Source organism: Rhinatrema bivittatum, chromosome 9, assembly GCF_901001135.1.
Source record: "Rhinatrema bivittatum chromosome 9, aRhiBiv1.1, whole genome shotgun sequence".
Classification (NCBI taxonomy): domain Eukaryota; kingdom Metazoa; phylum Chordata; class Amphibia; order Gymnophiona; family Rhinatrematidae; genus Rhinatrema; species Rhinatrema bivittatum.
The window spans coordinates 105,122,064-105,143,034 of NC_042623.1; the positions used below are offsets into that span (position 1 = coordinate 105,122,064).

Below are 20,971 nucleotides of genomic sequence, written 5' to 3' on the forward strand. Positions count from 1 at the left end.
CATCCCTGTTTCCAGAGGCAGGTCATGAAGGGGTGTCTACTGCTCCACTAATCTGTGAAGCATCAGATAGATGGAATTCCAGCAGGTGTCAACATCTTGAATCAGCCAGTTATGAGGCATCCCATGTTCCTCCTGCTTCTCACAGAGAAGCTGCTGACCCTTCCGGATATGATGAAAAGGCCCTGCTATTTTCCTGTACCTCTCTATCAGGTCCTTCATGACTGGTATCCTTTGTTTCTTGAATCCCAGTTCCAGGGCATCCTTTACTGCCAGGTGCAGCAAGTGTGCAAAGCAACAGATTGAATTTATTTTTGATTGATTGATTTAACACATTTATATGATGCATTATCTCAAATTCTAAGCAGCATACATACGTACATTCATAAAATGCAAAGAACATACTTTAACATATTTGCACCACTGTCTGCCATAAACCTAGGAAAAAGAAAACACCTCCCTTTTCAATCTAGCTGCCAGTCCTCTATTTATTACTGTTAGGATATTACAAAAGGTAGATATGGTAACTATCTCCTGGATGTGCAGCACAGCCCACCTGTGTTCTGATGCTCTGTCACCACCAATCCTGCTGTCTGACCCAGCCTCAAGCAGATCTCACCAGTGTGCCATCAGGGAGAGGGAAGCATGGGTAATATTCATGCTTGTCGAGATGCTGCTGATGGAATGTACTACTCACCTCTACCTTGGCCAGCTTTCCCTACATGTGACTATGGCACTGATTGCTAGGGATGTGAATCGTATTTCTGACGATTAAAAATATCGTACGATATTTTCAAAGTCGTCAGAAATTGGGGGCTCCCAGAAACCGATAGGAAAACCCCACAAAATTGTTCGTGGGGTTCTCTTATCGTTTTGGAGGAGGGCGGGAAAAATGGCACACAAAAACAACCCCTAAACCCACCCGACCCTTTAAACAGCTCCCTTAGCTTTCCCCCCCCCCCCCCCCCCCCCCCCCCACAAAAACATTTTAAAATTACCTGGTGGTCCAGTAGGGATCCCGGGAGCGATCTCCCACTCTCGAGCCATCGGCTGCCACTAATAAAAATGGCGCGGATGGCCCTTTGCCCTTACCATATGACAGGGTATCCGTGCCATTGGCCGGCCTCTGTCACATGGTAGGAGCACTGGATGGCCCGTGCCATTTTTAAAGATGGCGCTGGCCATCCATTACTCCTACCATGTGACAGGGGCTGGCCAATGGCTTGGATTGTTTATCGGCTCGGGCGCAGCCGATTAAAAAAAAACCCGATAGGGCTGCACGAAAAAAAATTGACGATGTGAATCAGAACCAGAATCAAAACCGATTCCAGTTCCGATTCACATCTCTATGATTGCACGGGGTGGAGATAACTTAACTACTGAATGTAGTACGGAAAACACTTTGTGATTTGGGGCTTAAAGGTACATCAGATGCTTAACAGGTTCTCCACTATTTACAGGGGTTGGTCATACAGGGTAGGGGTGTGCATTCGTATTGACCGCATATGAAAAACGCTACGCATATTTTTTTTTTTACTTAAAAAAGTGATGAGACATAAACGATCGGATTTCCAACATATCCAACATAGCTATGTTGGATATGTTGGAAATCGCGATTGTTGATCCAAAATTAAAAGTTAAACCCCTCACCTTCCTTAATCCCCCCCCCAAAGACTTACCCCAACTCCCTGGTGAACTAGCAAGGAGTGAGAACGCCATTTCTGCAATCCTCTGCGAGGAGCACGTGACGTCGGCGCCACGTCGAGTGACGCGGCGTCACGTGATTCCCCGCGGGGTCGCGCCGGAACAGCCCGTTCGGCCCAAAAGGAACTTTTGGCCAGCTTGGGGGGGCCTCCTGACCCCCCCCCAAGCTGGCCAAAAGTTCCTTTTGGGCCGAACGAGGATCCCGGAAGCGACCCCGCGGGGAATCACGTGACGTCGGCGCCACGTCGAGTGACGCGGCGTCACGTGATTCCCCGCGGGGTCGCGCCAGAACAGCCCGTTCGGCCCAAAAGGAACTTTTGGCCAGCTTGGGGGGGCCTCCTGACCCCCCCCAAGCTGGCCAAAAGTTCCTTTTGGGCCGAACGAGGATCCCGGAAGCGACCCCGCGGGGAATCACGTGACGTCGGTGCCACGTCGAGTGACGCGGCGTCACATGATTCCCCGCGGGGTCGCGCCGGAACAGCCCGTTCGGCCCAAAAGGAACTTTTGGCCAGCTTGGGGGGGTCAGGAGGCCCCCCCAAGCTGGCCAAAAGTTCCTTTTGGGCCGAACGAGGATCCCGGAAGCGACCACGCGGGGAATCACGTGACGCCGCGTCACTCCGACGTGACGCCGACGTCACGTGCTCCTTGCAAAGTTGGTCAGAAATGGCGTCCTGACCCCGCTGGGACCACCAGGGAGTTGTGGTAAGTCTGGGGGGGGGGGGGGGATTAAGGAGGGTGAGGGGTTTAAAGTTTTATTTGCACATATGGACATATACCCAACTCATTGAATTCTGTTTATGTCCATATTGACCGCAAATGGGACCCCCTTTGGACATATGGACATATGGACATAAACTTTTGCTCTGCACATCCCTAATACAGGGCACCTCACCTCAATGTACCTCATTTTTGGATGCTGACTCCGTCTTGCCTCAGGACAGAGATAGAGAACACCACATCTGCTCTAATTTGGCTTGCCACCACAGACATTTATTTATTTATTTATTTATTTATTTATTTTTTTTTTTTTTTATACCAACATTCATGACAGGTCATATCACATCGGTTTACATCAAACATTAGAAGATTAGAAAATTACATTTAACAGGGAGTAATAACTTGGCTGGAAACACGGGAAGAGGCAACAGACATGTGGCATGGAGCTGCTGGCCTGTCACCTAACTGGTGGAAAGGTCTGTGGGATCAGCTTGGGAAAATATCTTCCCCATTTACAATCCTTTTGCTACTGCTTTGAATGGCAGAAGGGGGTCCCCAGCTTAGCACTGCTACCTTCCCTTGATGTCAGTGCCATGCAGATGATGTTGCATGCCAGTATTTGTCTATTACCTCAGAAGCAGTAATCATGGAAGAGCATGCTGATTGTTTTGGGTGTTGCACTTCTACTGCCTCTGTCCTTGCTCATGCCCTGCTAATGTCAGCTTCAGATGGCTTATTCACCTTTTGCCACTGCTGCAAAGCAAGAGTGAGAGGAACAGGTGATTGTGGCACATGCTCTCCCAGTTTTCATTTCTTGTGTCTCGAGCCAGCTTCCGCTCCTGGATTTCTGTGAATAAAAAAAGTTTATTTTATGTTTAGGGACAGGGCCTCATTTTTTCTCATTGCTACGACTGCTTGTACTTCTGACAGGTGGTTGGCTCTGCAGCAGCGCCCAGTCCTCTGCCTCTGCCATTTTTCTATCCCCTGCTATTCCCTCCCCTCCCCTCCCCTTTGATCATAGTGTCATGATAGAATTGGAAACTTTTACTGGGGTTTTTTATGTCACAATATAGAGGCTGATTTTCAAAGCTCTATGCGCGTAAATCCAGAGGCCTATTTTATAAAGGCCTGGTTGCGTGCGTAAAGCCCCGGGACTCATCTCCGCTGTGTCGGAGGATCGCGTGCCGGCACACTGCCGGCCCGCACAACTTGTGCCTGCCTCCAGCCAGGCGCAAAAGGTAAAATAAAAGCTTGGGGGGTTTAAGATAGGGCTGGGGTGGATAGGTTAGGAGAAGGGGTGGGAAGGTCAGATTAGGGTGAAGGGAAGTTCCCTCACAGGCCGTTCCAATTTTGCGCGCACATGTTATAAAATCAGGCGAACATGTGTGTGCGCCGGGTAACGCGAGCACATGTACACCCACGCAAATTTTTTAAAATCTACCCCATAGCTTTTTGAAGCCTTATACCTCTCTAATATTGACTGAATATCTGTCACCCACACCCAATCAAGTTGAGAGAATGCGTTCACTTCAGTCCTTAGCAAGCACTGCAATTTGCCAAGGAGAGTTAACACTTGAAAGTGGCATAAATTCAGTTTCTGCTATCTGGCTATCACTCATTGTGTCTGCAAAATGTCCACTTCAGTCCTTAGCAAGCACTGCAATTTGCCAAGGAGAGTTAACACTTGAAAGTGGCATAAATTCAGTTTCTGCTATCTGGCTATCACTCATTGTGTCTGCAAAATGTCTGTCTCTCTCTCATTCATACACCTACACACACATATACAGTGTAAGTGTGTGCACTGCTGACTGACTCCGTTTGCACACTCACAAAAGACACAGAAGAAACTGTTAAGGCTGCTCTTTTGTTCTTTCTCTGCAATCTGCACTAGAAGCAGTGAACTGCCTCTGTGCAGAATCAAACAAAAAAATCAGTACTGTATATTCACTGCCCTGCTCTAGTGAACTCTCTCTCTCACAGTGCAAGCCCTGTGACTGGAGCAATAAAGATAACAAAAAGCCCTTTGCCAGTGCCAAATTTCTTCTCTTTTTTTTTTTTAACTTTTTCTTTCACTCTAACAGAGCTTCCAAAAAAGAAACCTTTCCTGTGAAATCCAACAGAAATAATGGAGTTTCTTTGCACATGGTCAGACCTTTCAGTGGGAGGACATCAACATCACTTGATCCAGGTGCCAGCTAAAGGCTAATTTAAAAAAAAATGTTTCACTTTGATTGGTTCTCCAACCTGTCTATTTTCCTGCTTCTCCCAACTTGGCTCCATTCAGACCACTGCCCCACAGGCATTGCTTGATTTCTATATCTACTAGTCGCACTACACATGGGTCATAGACTTAAATAGGAAACAAACAAATGAAATCTAATTTTTCATTTATATTTATAGACACCCTTCATTCATTTCAGAGGGGCCACAAATGAAATTAAAATGGTCTCATTAGTTGCATTATACTTTCTCATTTCAAACTATGCATATCCCTATTAAAACATTAAGTACAGGGAAATGTCCTGGAGATGATGGAAAAAATAGCTTTGCGTCAGCTACAAAACCATATTGATGCGAATAATTTCCTTGATGATAGCCAGTTTGACTTTCATTCTGTTCATAGTATGGAACTTTAGCTTCTTTCTTGTTTTGTTGTCTTCCATCATGGTTTTGATTACAGTACTCATTCCTTTTTGATTTTTCAACATTTCCTATGCTTTTGACACCCTGAACCATAACTAGGGTCCTTCATTTTCAGTTAAAACCAATTTTTACCCATAAATTACCAAATTTTTCCAAAGTGATAATCGGTTTAAACTGGTTTTCACCCTAATTTTAGACTGATTAAAAGAGCAACTCCAGAGTTGCAGATACAATGTCTCAAGGCCTCCAGCAACTGCTGAAAGCCAGTGTGGGCCATTGCATCTGAAGCATTTCAAGTCCCACTTTCAAGTGAAAGCACTTACTCTCCATTGTCACTGATGTGGCACTGGAGAGCGAGCCACTCCCTCTCCCCCAAAGCAGACAATGTGCCTGCTGCTTGGTGCCACCAATGCAGCATTTGAATCAGGCCATGTCTACTAGAAGCATTTCCCAGTAGGCTTGCTGGTCCTGCACAAAAACAGAAGTGCAGTGCTGCGGAGCACAGGAGACTCCGTAAGCATGCTGCTGAAAGACAGAGGAGAAGCCTGGAGCCACCACTAGTAAGGAGAATGGTGTTGTAATGGGGAGGAAAGGAAAGAGAGAGATTATCAGGGGTGTGGGGTAAGGGGTATGCTAGGGGATGGGAACAGAGATAGGGATGCTGCTGAATGGGTGAGTAGGAAGATCTGCTTAATATTTGTTACGACTAGTATTCAGATAGTAGTGGAACCACAGTCTAGACCGCTTACCTGGAGACGTTGGAGTCTGGCTTCAGGAGGAGAGCGCGGGTATCGGTAGGCAGTCCGAGTCAGTACAGGCTGTAGACAGAGTAATCCAAAGGCAGTCCGAGGTCGGGGCTGGCAGCGAGCAATCAGGAACCAAAAGCAGATAATCCGAACAGGCAGGCAGCAGGCAGAATAATCCAGAGGCAGTCCAAGGTCGGGGCAGGCAGCGAGCAATCAGGAACCAAAAGCAGATAATCCGAACAGGCAGGCAGCAGGCAGAATAATCCAGAGGCAGTCCAAGGTCGGGGCAGGCAGCGAGCAATCAGGAACCAAAAGCAGATAATCTGAACAGGCAGGCAGCAGGCAGAATAATCCAGAGGCAGTCCAAGGTCGGGGCAGGCAGCGAACAATCAGGAACCAAAAGCAGAAGATCCGAACAGGCAGGCAGCAGGCAGAATAATCCAGAGGCAGTCCAAGGTGATCAGAAGCAGGAAAACAGCAAGCCAAACACACAGCGATGCTCCCAGGAACAAACGTGGCCGAAGCAAGAAACAGGAGAAGTGCTGCCGTTTAAATAGCCCCTATCTCCCGCGCAAAACGCCTAAGTCGGCGTCTGACGTCGGGGGGACGTGGCCAGTCCAATCGCGCGACACTTGGTCCTGCTAGCACGCAGAGAGGCCGGCAATTCGCGGGGGAAGCGCCAGTCCTGCGCTGCGACCCGCGCCGCAGACGCCAACCGAAACGCGCCATCAGATTCCGAGCGCTGCCCGGCTCCTCCCGCGCGTCGCGCCGCCGCGCGCCCCGATCGAGGTAACAATATTGTTTTATTATAATGGTTTCTGTACTCTAAAATAAACTCTATTTATCCAGAAAAATGTCACATTTTTCCACTGATTTTCGCCTGCTTTTGTTTCTTTCATAATAAACCCTGATATATTCCTGAGAAAAATTTAAAATTAAAAACTGAAAATTAAGATCCTTAACCATATTGGGGCGGGTTTTCAGAGCCCTGCTCGCCTAAATCCGCCTAAATCCGGGCGGATTTAGGCGAGCAGGGCCCTGCGCGCCGGTGCACCTATGTTCAATAGGCCTACCGGCGCGCGCAGACCCCGGGACTCGCGTAAGTCCCGGGGTTTTCCGAGGGGGGCGTGTCGGGGGCGTGTCGAGGGGGCGGGCCCTGGGGCGTGGTTACAGCCCGGGGCGGTCCGGGGGCGTGGCCGCGCCCTCGGGACCCGCCCCCAGGTCGCGTCCCAGCACGCTAGCGGCCCGCTGGCACACGGGGATTTACGTCTCCCTCCGGGAAATGTAAATCCCCCGACAAAGGTAAGGGGGAGGTTTAGACAGGGCCGGGTGGGTGGGTTAGGTAGGGGAAGAGAGGGGAAGGTGAGGGGAGGGCAAAAGAAAGTTCCCTCCGAGGCCGCTCCGATTTCGGAGCGGCCTCGGAGGGAACGGAGGTAGGCTGCGCAGCTCGGCGCGCGCCGGCTATACAGAATCGATAGCCTTGCGCGCGCCGATCCTGGATTTTAACGGATACGCGCGGCTACGCGCGTATCTACTAAAATACCGCTTACTTTTGTTTGCGCCTGGAGCGCCAACAAAAGTACATGAACGCGCCGTGTTTGTAAATCTACCCCAATATATTTCTAGAGCATCTCAAAGAGTTAGGTGTCACATCAGTGGCTCTTCAATGTTTTTTTTCTTTCATTCTCAATTATTTTCAGAGGATTTCTCTTGGATTGGCTATATCTGCCCTTTGCATACTGGTGTTCCAAAAGGTTCTGCCTTATCAGCAATACTATTTAATTTAATTTAGTTTAATTTGCACTCCTGTTCTATGTGAACCAGCATGATGGGACTACTAGTCTTGAATGCCGGTATATAAAAAACTTAGGTAAATAAATAAATAAAATCTACATTTCTCCACTGTGCAAAGTGCTTGCTATTCTTAATATAAGATTCAAACTTTACACAGATGATATCCAATTTTATGTCTCACTCACCACTTCTATTGATGTTGCATTACATAGAATTTTAAATTGCCTGTAACAATCTAGTTTTAAATTTTAAGAAAACTGACATTTTTTGGTGACCCATTGTCCTAAGACTGCTTCAAATATTACATTTGACTTTGAAGGTCTACAATCCCAGTAAAATAACAGATAGGAACCTAGGCGCCAATATTGACCCTTCATCCACATATTAAATCCATTGTCATGAGATTGTTTTACAATTCTGTTTACGACATAATATCAAATCTTTTTTGAGTGAATTTAATTTTCAGTCCGAAGTACATTCGATGATAACTACTTCAATTGATTACTGCAACTCTCTTTTTTTTTTGGGGGGGGGGGGGGGCTTCCTTACTCTTTAATTTGGCCGCTACAGCTAGTAAAGAATGTCACAGCTTATATTGTGGTAAATGTAGCATTTAGTGATCACATTAGTGGCTTCCTGTTACCATAATTTTTAAAGCCATCTTAGTGCCACCTTGTGTCAATTCAGCTATTAAGATCTATCATCCCCCTCATTTATTATGCTCTTCACAGTATAACTTTCTGAATGTTCCCTCTGTAAAACATGTTAAACTCGCTGAAATCAGGGATCAACTCTTCTGTGTTGCTGGGCCTCAGATGTAGAATAAGTTGCTAGAGTTGATAAAATCTGTTTTAACTATTACTCAATTTAGATAGATACTTAAATCTTGGTGCCGTCTGGAACGTAACTGGAATGGTAGTCACAAATAGGCGACAGAAAAGGAGGTTCACCATACACTCGATATGGTCACGGCTCAGTCCAAGGGCACCATCGGGATGTTGTATTGATTGACCAAAGTTGCATCTGTAAAGTTGCCCCCAGCTCCAGAATCCAAGAACACCTCCGTCTGTACCTTGGTGTCCTAGAAAAGGAGGCAAACTAGTAACAGTAATTGAGGAGAAGGGGAAGGACAGCCTAAAGTTGCCTCTACTACCAACCCTAGGATCTGAAGTTTCCCATCTTTTCTGGGCAAAAGCTAGCAAAGTGCCCCTAGGCTGCACAATAGAGGCAGAGGTGGTTCACCTCTGCCTCTGCTTCTCATTTTTGGAGAGGCAGGACCTACCCAGCTACATTGTTTCCTCCAAGGGGGCACCAGCTGGTACCTCCATCATAGTAGCCAGAGGCCACTGGAACTTGAGTGCCAATCTGAAATGTTGACAGAATGCCTCCCTCTCACAGGTTCACTCCTGGAATCAGCGGTCCAAACAAATGGCCAAGGCAATGAGGTTCTCTATTATGGGCAGTAGATCCCAACACATCAGCTCATCTTTTATGCGTTCCAAAGATGGCAGTCAGGCTGTATTTACCCCAACAGAGCAATGAAGCCAGGATATCAAATTGAATGCTGGATGTGTAGCAGCTCCATACTGTGAACAAGGCCCAACCAGGCTCGTCAAAAACCTGTTGGAACTGGCGGATAAAATTCTCCAGTTTTCCTACATGGACTCTATTTAGGCCACCAGGCCTTGAAGAAATCTGATCATGTTGTTGAGCTGGTGTTGCTGCTGCTGGACCTGGAAATAGCCTGACCCAGGGACAAGTCCACCAAACTCATAGCCTCAGCAAGCTGTCGCAGTTGTGACCCTTTGTGCTGTGGCATGGTTGATGCTGCATCATAGGTGAACCTACTAAGCCCACACCAACAGCTGGCGGACTTGCGCTACTGGGTCAAAAGTTGGAATTTCACCTGTTCCAGCCCTGTTCCTCATGGGTTGAGACTTTGGGTTCTAGGGGCTGGCAAGATTTAAGTGACTAAGAAGTGGTCAGAGAGAGTCCAGGTATAGGCAGTGGTCATGGCAGGCAACAAAAAGACATTATCTGGATCCAGGATATAGGTCAGGGTGGGCCACAGATCCGGACAGGTGGAAATCCAGGAATGAAGTCAGAATCCAGTCAGAATTGGAGAATCAGGACAAGACAAACAAGACAGGCAGAGTCGAGGCACCAAGGGACCTAGTCAGGGCAGGACAGACAAGACAAGACAAAGGATACTAGGCAAGGGCAAGAACAAAAGGAGGCAAGGGCATAAACAAGGCAAGGCAAGACAGTGAGAGAATGGGACAGCAGGACAAAACACAGGAACAACAAGACAAGCATAGGGAATAGTGACACGCACTTCAGAGTAGGAGGACCTGTTGTTGAGGCATCTGCTGAGAGCACGGCTGAAGATTAAATGCCCAGCCATGCTGATGTCATTGGGATGCGCTGTCAATATTTTTCCCACCACAGGGCATAGAAAGGTCTAGTGTACATGCACCTAGGTGAAGGTAGACATAATGGTTGGTAGCATGTTGATAGTGCCCTCAGGGTTCAGGGTAACTGCAGCCCATCACAGGACTTTCCCACAGCTGGTCAGAATGTTACAACTTGTATCTATACCTATACACAGCCACTGGTAATTTGACAGTTATAGTGTTATTCTTACCCCAATGTTATACACAGTAACCTTCTCACAGAAATTACAGACTTTCTTCTGTTACTAAGTAGCTCGCCAAATCACAGCTAGATACAATGTTAATGTTTAACTCTGACAGCACACTTTACTCTCTCATATAAATTATCATTTTTCTATTCTTTTCATTCACTCTAAGGTTTGAAGCAAGAAGCTTCAGAATCTCTGCCTATGCTTTCTGAGATCCAATAGAGACATCAATAAACAAAATAGTCACTGCTCAAAGTGCTCTTAGTTTCACTTTCATCTAAAAACTGCTAAAGTCATGACATATAGCTGCCCAGCTGAGACAGGCTGCTTGAAAAAGCGCTGAAAGATAATCAGCCCTGCTTTTTTCTTGTCCCATCCCCAACCAGTTCCATTTTGTCTGGTTTCATTTCCAAAAACATTGCATTGATTTGTTTCCCCTATAGACGTTAGTGGGACCAAATTAAATGAGCCAAAAATGATTCATATTTCTGAGGAACTATACCCATTCAGTTCAGTTGCCTTGAACCAAATCAAAAATCAACTCATTCATGACATTTTCCTGCCAGATCAAAATGAATGGATGGGATTTCTGTATGTTTGAAAGAGTCTGCACATGTGAAGAAATTGCAAAAGTAAGTGTGTGAGGTGTGACTAATAAATACATGAGAGACAGAGGGAGTGATGCAGTCAATGCAACTTAACCACAGAATAGGATAAGAGAGATAATGTTCATGTTATGTAATCTGATGTATTTGCATTCAAGAGGTCAAAATGATTTGGTGTGAATTGATCACATTGTCCTTTGAGTATGTTACAAGCTAATGTTTCTAACATGAAGTCATGGCCCCCATCAGGCGAACTAGGCAGACGCCTAAGGTTACGTGCATAAGGTATGCACATAACCCTTTTAAAACACCCCTGCGAGTGCCGAGCCTATTTTGCATAGGCTCGGTGGCACGCGCAAGCCCCGGGACACGCGTAAGTCCCGGGGCTTCGCTAGGGGGGCGTGTCGGGGGGGGTGTCGGGTGGGTGGCGTGACATTCCGGGCATTCCCGGGGGCATGTCGGGGGCATGGTGCCGGCTCGGGGGCGTTCCAGGGGCGCGGCCGAGGCCTCCGGAACAGCCCCTGGGTCGGGAGATGGCGCGCCAGCAGCCCGCTGGCGCATGTGAGTTACACCTGCCAGAGGCAGGCATAACTTTTATAAAAATGGTAAGGGGGGGGGGGGTTAGATAGGGCCGGGGAGGTGGGTTAGGTAGGGGAAGATGCGGGGGGTGGAACGGGCAGCATTCGCAGGGCTCGGCGCGCACAAGTTGCACAAATGTGCACCCTCTTGCGCGTGCCGACCCCGGATTTTATAGGATGCTACGCGCGTATCTTATAAAATCCAGCGTACTTTTGTTTGCGCCTGGTGCACGAACAAAAGTACGCGCGCGTGCTGTTTTTTAAAATGTACCCCTAAGTGTGTATAATAGAGGTGGTCTGTCCTGGACCAGGAGAGGAGTTGGGAGGGTTGGGCACAAGGCAGAAGGTTCGCCTACGGTGCTTAACACCCTTGCACTGGCTCTGCATGAAGCAACCACAATGAAAGGTTTCTTCAAATACAATTTGAATTACCTGTTGGCTCACATACTATAGAGCAGCAAAAAGAGTCAAAATATGAATACAACCAAAGAACTATCCCAATCACCACCAATAGCATTCAATTCAATTTTTAAACTTATTTTCCTCCAGTTCACAATTTTTAAAGAGTTCTAGCAAAGTCACGGAAACATTAAAGAAATAGCTGTAAGAAGGACATTCATAACACCCGTACGTGCAAGTTAGTTTCCTGCACCAAATGCCCAGGTCATCCTTAATCATTGGTCCATCATTTGCATGCAAGAAGTGTCCCTCTATTCTATTCTTTTTTTGATATTTTAGAATGCAAAATAAAATTAAATTAGAATCAAACAGGCAACATCCCTCATTTATCAGAAGTGCTATCAGCAGCAGCAGCAATGGTGCCTGTTTGATTCTAATTTAATTTTATTTTGCATTCTAAAATATCAAAAAAAAGAATAGAATAGAGGGACACTTGCATGCATAATGATGGACCAATGGTTAAGGATGACCTGGGCATTTAGTGCAGGAAACTAACTTGCACGTACAGGTGTTAAGAATGTCCTTCTTACAGCTATTTCTTTAAAGTTTCCGTGACTTTGCTAGAACTCTTTAAAAATTGTGAACTGGAGGAAAATAAGTTTAAAGTGTGAACTGAATGCTATTGTTGGTAATTGGCTCACATATTATGACATTTTATATTTAATAGGCATGCACATTTCTTACATTCTTTAGGTGCTCTACAGACAGAATGGAGAAATTGGAGGCATACTGCAATCAACTGGTAAACATTCAATTGAAGTTCCAGTGCCAAAGGAAGGAGAATATATAGTTGAAATTCGAGCACATACTGAAGGAGGAGATGGAGAAATGACTCAAACTACACTTGCAGGTATTTTGGGATTTTTTCCCATAAAGAAATAAAAAGCAACTGCAAAAAGTAAATCGAATTATATATTGTATAGTAATTTTCTTATTAAGATTTACTCTGTTAAATAAAATAATAAAAATATTGTATACGAAAGCCTTTTAAGGCATGAAAGAAAGCACATGAAAACTTTAGGCTGTAATGTAGGTAAAAAATGAAAAAAGTCACATCAATCAGTGCACATGTTGTTGTTAAAGTCACTGAGGTTGATATTCAGCCACTATCCAGCTAAGAAAGTTAGCCAGGCACACAAATCTGGCTAACTGTACTGGGATATTTAGCAGTGCAACTGCACTGCTGAATACATCCAGCGACAGTATATAAAAGTTAGACAGATAAGTTTATCTGGCTAACTTTAGATCTGATCAATAGTAGGTCTAATTTATCTGGCTAACAAACAGGTCGATACAGTGGTCGAGGTAGAAACAGTGAGGTAGTGTCAGGCGCACCCTTCCTCCCCGCACCCACAGTTCTCTTCACTAACTCCCCGATACTCTCCTCTAATCGCATGCAAATGCATGCCGCGGCTTTAAAGCGGTAGGGAAGGGTTATGCCCGCATAACCCATTTTACTGTATAGGCGCTTAATACAGCGCCTATACAGTAACCTGGGTGCGCTGGTACCTGTCATTTCAAATGACATTTGAAATGACAGGCACCAGGAAGTGTAAAAATCAAAATTTTTAAATACCTGTCGGAGGGCCGCGTGGGTCCAGGCGGCCGGCGGGATCCGGGGGGCCGGTGGTCGCGTGTTAAATCTAGGCCGCGGGCGGGTGGGTGCCTGTTCCGGGCGGCAGGGGGGGGGGGGGGGCGGGTGGACGCGCGTTAGTTTCAGACGGCCGCGTGGGTCCAGGCGGCCGGCGGCGGCGGGAGCCGGGTGGTCGCGTGTTAAATCTAGGCCACGGGCGGGTGGGCGCCTGTTCCAGGCAGCGGCGGCGGGGGGACACGCGTTAGTTCGAGAACGGCCGGCGGGCGGCGGTGGTCGCGTGTTAAATCTAGGCCGGGTCCGCACAGGCGCGCATTCATTCAATGCCGGTGGGGGCTGCCGGAGGCAGCCCCCACCGGCAGTGAATGAATGCGCGCCTGTGCGGACCCCTGCGATTCGGCGCTCAAGGCGTGACGTCACGGCATGTGACTGCCTTGAGCGCCGAATCACAGGGGTCGCACAGGCGCGCATTCATTCATCCAGGCGGAGGAGCCGGTGGCGAAAGCCGCCGGCTCCTCCGCCTGGATGAATGAATTCATTCACTGCCGGTGGGGGCTGCCTCTCCGGCAGCCCCCACCGGCAGTGAATGAATGCGCGCCTGTGCGACCCCTGCGATTCGGCGCTCAAGGCGTGACGTCACGACATGTGACTGCCTTGAGCGCCGAATCGCAGGGGTCGCACAGGCGCGCATTCATTCACTGCCGGTGGGGGCTGCCGGAGAGGCAGCCCCCACCGGCAGTGAATGAATTCATTCATCCGAATCGCAGGGGTCGCGTTAGTTCGAGACGGCCGGCGGGCGGCGGGTGGTCGCGTGTTAAATCTAGGCCGGGTCCGCACAGGCGCGCATTCATTCACTGCCGGTGGGGGCTGTCTCCGGCAGCCCCCACTGGCAGTGAATGAATGCGCGCCTGTGCGACCCCTGCGATTCGGCGCTCAAGGCGTGACGTCACGGCATGTGACTGCCTTGAGCGCCGAATCGCAGGGGTCGCACAGGCGCACATTCATTCATTCACTGCCGGTGGGGGCTGCCTCCGCCAGCCCCCACCGGCAGTGAATGAATGCGCGCCTGTGCGGACCCGGCCTAGATTTAACACGCGACCGCCCGCCGGCCGTCTCGAACTAACGCGTGTCCCCCCGCCGCCGCTGCCGCTGCCGCCTGGAACAGGCGCCCACCCGCCCGCGACCTAGATTTAACACGCGACCACCCGGCTCCCGCCGCCGCCGGCCGCCTGGACCCACGCGGCCCTCCGACAGGTATTTAAAAATTTTTATTTTTTCTTCTGACAGGTTTTATGTGTCCCACATCATTACATTTTCTCGATCATCTCTGTATCGCTTTTTTTTTAAATTGTGTTTTATTGTTTTTGAGTATCTTAAGCGGTGTCGATGGATTTGTTACTAGACTCACAGTCCTAACTCCTACTAGGGGGAGGCGGTAAACTAACATGTTACGGCCGCGGCAAAACAGTGCGTTACTAATGAGAGAACCTGAATGCCCGTTACGGTATCGGAGGGGAATAGCTAATTCCTTCATTATACAGCTAATTCGTTCATTTACATGCCGGGTGCGGGAAGGGTTACACGTCAGTTTTAAGAAGCGCTACAGACGCGCAAAACTGGAGACTGTATCGCTGGTTTGCCTTACGCGTCCGAATTGTGCGCAGCGAGCTCGTTACAGACGAGAAATCTTCAACTGAACTTTACTGTATCGAGCTGTGAGCCAGGTAAGGCTGAGTATTGGTATTTATCCAGCTTAGGGGCTCATTTACTAATCTGCGATAAAGGTGTAAGTGCAGAAAGCAGCTGTTTGTTTTATTTATTTATTTATTTATATTTTTTATTTTTAAACTTTTATAGACTGTCGTATAAGTGTAGGCCATCACAACGGTTTACAGTAAGGCACCCAATAAATTACAATATAAAAGTTAAAAGTGCCATTCTAAAACATCCAGTTACAAAGTAAAATATAAAAATGTTAAAAACAAAACCAAAGTCTTATATCATGACTATGCATAAAATCTAACTCATCTGTAAGATGATTATCACTTGATATGCCCAAATCGCAGTGATATCTTGTGATATTTATGATATCACGTGAGATTTTTCCTTAAAAACTACCCCCTAATTAGATGAGCTGCTTTGCATACAGTTGCATGCGTGAGTGAGATAATCAAATTTGCAGATGACACAAAATTGTGCAGAGTAGTTAAATCACAAGCAGATTGTGATAAATTGCAGGAAGACCTTGTGAGACTGGAAAATTGGGCATCCAAATGGCAGATGAAATTTAATGTGGATAAGTGCAAGGTGATGCATATAGGGAAAAAATAACCCATGCTATAATTACACGATGTTGGGTTCCATATTAGGTGCTACAACCCAAGAAAGAGATCTAGGTGTCATAGTGGATAACACATTGAAATCGTCGGTTCAGTGTGCTGCGGCAGTCAAAAAAGCAAACAGAATGTTGGGAATTATTAGAAAAGGAATGATGAATAAAACGGAAAATGTCATAATGCCTCTGTATCGCTCCATGGTGAGACCGCACCTTGAATACTGTGTACAATTCTGGTCGCCGCATCTCAAAAAATATATAATTGCGATGGAGAAGGTACAGAGAAGGGCTACCAAAATGATAAGGGGAATGGAACAGCTCCCCTATGAGGAAAGACTAAAGAGGTTAGGACTTTTCAGCTTGGAGAAGAGACGACTGAGGGGGGATATGATAGAGGTGTTTAAAATCATGAGAGGTCTAGAACAGGTAGATGTGAATCGGTTATTTACTCTTTCGGATAGTAGAAGGACTAGGGGACACTCCATGAAGTTAGCATGGGGCACATTTAAAACTAATCGGAGAAAGTTCTTTTTTACTCAACGCACAATTAAACTCTGGAATTTGTTGCCAGAGAATGCGGTTAGTGCAGTTAGTATAGCTGTGTTTAAAAAAGGATTGGATAAGTTCTTGGAGAAGTCCATTACCTGCTATTAAGTTCACTTAGAGAATAGCCACTGCCATTAGCAATGGTTACATGGAATAGACTTAGTTTTTGGGTACTTGCCAGGTTCTTATGGCCTGGATTGGCCACTGTTGGAAACAGGATGCTGGGCTTGATGGACCCTTGGTCTGACCCAGTATGGCATTTTCTTATGTTCTTATGTTCTTAAATTTTCAAATGCATTCAAAGCAGCCCATCCATAGGTAATCCTATGAAAATGAAATAACGTTGCTGACCAGAACCACGTTATTTGCCAAAAAGTTAATCTATAACTCAGGGTTTGTAGATAACTTTTTACAGAAGCATCAAGATGCTAATACACCTCCTGATGCCTCCCTACTACAAATTAATATTTTGGGCAGTAGCCCAAAACATCTCTCCAAACCATATCTAATTCCCTGTGGGGATTTGGTTTGACACCTGCCCATTCCCCCGCCACCTGTTGAGGAAGTGTCAAAGAGAAAAATGTTTAAATAATAATTTTTCATTAGATGGTGACAGCCTACCCCTTTCCCAAACTGTTCCCCACCAAAATGTACCTCTCTCCAAGTTCAAAACTCACCACCCCCATTCCAAACACCCCTATAGGTAAGACCATCATCTCATCGATTCCCCCCCCCCCCCCACCTTCAACAAATTTGCCTTGGTGGTCCAGTGGCATTTCCCACCCCCAGACCCTCCTTTTTTCCTTACTAAATATCCTAGTAGTATAGTGGCACCCCCTCCCCCCCAACCTAGCCCAACCCTGACCCTACCTTACTTTAAAAAGATCCATTGGTGGCTCTGAGGGGGGGGCCTGGATCACTTCTTAGGATCTGGACCCAGTGGCAGCCATCCTTTGCCCCTATCATGTGTTAGGGGCAAAGACAGTGCCATTTTGAAAAATGGTGACTAGCCCAGAAATTATGGAGAGCTCTGGGCTTCTACTGAACCATCAGGATTGCTTTCTTAAGGCAAGGCAAAGTCTCAGGACTGGAGAGGGGCAGGCCACCTCTATCTCACCATTATCTATCTTTTATGTTGGAGGTGAAGGGATGGGGAAATCTATTTGGGGTAAGAGGTTTTAGATTGGAGGGTAGAAAATGTTCTATAGGAAGGGATTTTGGAAGGGGGGTGTGATGTTGCTGTGCAACACTTCAGGCATTTTTTAAACTTTTTTTCCTTTTCTGCCGCTTCATCAGGCAGCATGGGAGGTGGGAAGGGGGTCTATATAGGAATTTTGGCACATTAGGAGGGAGGCTTTTTCTGAGCTGTGTGGCCCTTTAGGACGATGCTGGCCCCAGACACAGTGAGCTTCCATCATTAATCTTTACCCTTTTTCCCGCTATATTTTTTCTTGCAGTATTTTTCCAAGAGAAAAAATATCACAGGAAGATCACCGCAATATTTTCCCAGGGAGGGGTCACATATAGTGGGAATCTCCCTCATGATATTTTGCCCCTCCTGCAATAAAAAACTGCGGCATAATAAATGACCCCCTAAGTTAGCCAAATAAGTAGCCATGCACAAGAAAACCCCCATCATGCCTACCACTTAGCCAGAAAACTATTTAGCCAGATAGTTATCAAGCTAAGTGGGAGGCCACAGAGCACGACCAGATTCAAACAGTATCACTTATCCAGCTAAGTGGTATTGAATGTCATCCTCATTTTGTTGGAGAAGCTTGGCTAACCTAATAGTTCCTAATAGAGGTGTGCATAATTTTTTTTTCATCCCCATTTCGTTTTCGGTTCAGGGGTGGGCCATTTCAGTCCACCCCCGGATCAGAAAATTTTTTTTTTGTTGCCAATTTCTTTAAATAAAAACTGCCCCAATCCTTCAAATTTAATTAAATACAATGCCCCCTACCCTCCAGACTCCCACCAAAGACTCATCGAAAGTCCATGGTGGTCGAGCATGGGGTCCAGGAGTGATCTCCTGCTCTCGGGCCGTCAGCTGCTAGTAATCAAAAAGGCATTAGTGGCCCTTTGCCCTTACCATGTGACAGGAGCTATAGTGCCATTGGCTGGCCCCTGTCACATGGTAGGAGCAAAGGAAGAGAAAGAGTGAGACTGAGGTAGGAGAAGGGTTTGAAATCTACAGGAGGAGGAAAGAAGCAGTCCAACCCCAACACCACAACCTTCTGGGTGAGGTGTGTGGGAGAAGAGATAACCACCATAATAGAGAGCAGCACCTGAGGCAGTTTCCTCAGAAAAAAGCCAGGTCTTCATTAAGGCAAGGAGATGAACAGAACAAGAAGTAAAAAGGTCATGAATAAAGGCAAGCTTCTTGGACATTTATTTATTATTTATTTAGTTATTGAATTCTTATAACACACATATTCCACATAGCAGTTTACAGCAGCTTACAACATACATGCATAAAAGCTGAAAATGTCCTACAGAAATACTTGTACAGAATACATACATACATAAATTAATTCAGATATAGTTCACTTTCCATAGGGAGCATGAGAAAGGAAGGGAGAAGGGATATAATGATAAAATTGGAGAGGCTTTGGCTCGAATTGGGGCAATGGGGTGAAAATTGCCTTGAAGAGCCAGAAATGGGATTGATAACCCCATTTTGTTATGGTTAATGGTGTTTCGGTGGATCCTTGGACACTGTGGCAGCTGACCACGCCCACGGGGGGCAGTCCCGTGAGGGACCACGATGTCAGGCTAGACTCTGGACAGACAAACACTGATTTGAATCTTTTATTAAACAGTGTGAATGACCATCAGAGGTGGCAGTAGTGAGTAGTGGTTGTAGAGCCCGGCTGGGCGCATCTCACACAGAACGCTGGAACAGCGGCTCCTCTGCAAGGCAGTGCTGTAGTGGAAAGAGACTGAGAGTTATGAGCACACAATAAGATTAACATAGAGAGTCCCAATGTAGAAATAGGAGAAGTTCCGAGACAGGGAGAGCAGGCCCTCGAGGAGCGAGTACCTGATCCCTTAGAGCAGAGAGACTCGGTAGCATTGTACTCACTTAGCAGTAACAGAGATTCCACTAGACGAGAGGTCTGGCACCGGAGCAGAGAGCAGGCCCTCGAGGAGCGAGTACCAGTTTCCTGATGGCACCTGAAAGAAGCAAAGAGGCCCCCAAGGAGCGGGTACCCCGTTAGAGACCCCGAAGTTAGTAAGAGTTCCAGATAGAGCTGGAGTGGCAGAGTAGCTTAGGAACAGAAAGCGAATCCCATCCATACGAATCCTGTTGCTAACTCAACGAGCAAGCAAATAATGTAGGCAGATATACCCAGAAGTCGTGACATCAGAACAGGGGGATGCCCCTGAGGTTCACGTCAACGTAGAGTTAAAGATGAGGGCGGCGTGCGCGCGCGCGCCCTAGAGGTACCTTGAAGGAAAATGGCGGGAGGCAGCACCAAAGCCTGTCCGGGGACGCCAAAGAGAACGGCATGCAGATGCCGTGGCAGCCATCAGTCCAAGGTGAGCAGAGGAGCCGAAAGTAGAGAAAGGTAGGCGGGGCGAAGCCATCGAAGACCGACGGACGCAACACATTTGAAGGAGAAGGAGGAGCAGGAGAATACAGAGAAGATAGGTGGAGGTGTTCCAATAGCGACAACATGTCAGTGATAGCGGAAATGGCTGGATTAGGGAGCTTGTAAGCCAGAGAGAGAGAACGGATAGCCTGAACAAATAAGCTATGAATTTTGGATTAACCATGGAATAGACAACAGGAACGGACACACTCCCCTGACGAAGAAAGAACGAAACGCAGCTCTGTCGGGAGATAAGTCTCTAACAGTTTTTATTTGGACAGTGGCAGTCTAATATATAAGATCTTGGCGTTCACAAAACCCTTCTGGGATATTTAAAGGAATGGCTTTTAGACAAAACGGAGATTGAAACACAATCTTCCACGAGCATAGGGATAACGTAAATTAGCTATTCAACAAAAATTCAAACGATATTGAAAGCAATACGAGAAAAAAAAATACAAGTTATATTATCCTGTTTATGCATAGTGGAGATTACAATCGTTTTTTTAAATAAATTTTTTGATTAATATCACATTAAAATTATCCATAAAACAAATAAAAAGAACAAAAGGAAGAAGGAGGCAAGTTGATGATTATACCACAAGAAGGGCGCAAGGCCGTGGAGGCATGCACCAGTAATATGAAACTTACCTCTTTCTTCTTTATATATTTTATTATAATTGATAGAAAACAAAAATAGGATGGTTCATTCAGAACTTTTTTTGTAGATGAGAGCACGGGATTTTGGATTAGGGAAAGAACATTTTAAAGTTCAAGAGAAGTGGACAGTGCAGATAGAAAATGTAGGGATAGAGAATGGTGAACTTAATAGTAGTTGTGGTTTGCAGCAGGGAATAACATTAGGGGGGATCAGTATCAGGAAGAGAAAATATATTTGAGACATGATGAACAAGAAGGGGCCTGCAATCAATTCAGGAACCAAGGGTGGTAGTGTTCTGAATGGACAAAAATCTGTTATACTTGATGAATCTAATTTAGTTTAATTATGCAATTATTAT

General features: G+C 46.5%; 1 protein-coding gene across 1 annotated transcript in view; it reads left to right on the forward strand.

Annotated features, from left to right (window-relative positions):
- The window catches only part of CNTN1 (contactin 1), a 295,655-nt gene that overhangs the window by 256,986 nt on the left and 17,698 nt on the right, over positions 1-20,971 (forward strand). Inside the window, exon 21 of the mRNA XM_029616197.1 lies at positions 12,578-12,734. Coding sequence (XP_029472057.1) covers positions 12,578-12,734 — 157 coding nt within the window. The remainder of the gene's footprint in view (positions 1-12,577; positions 12,735-20,971) is intronic.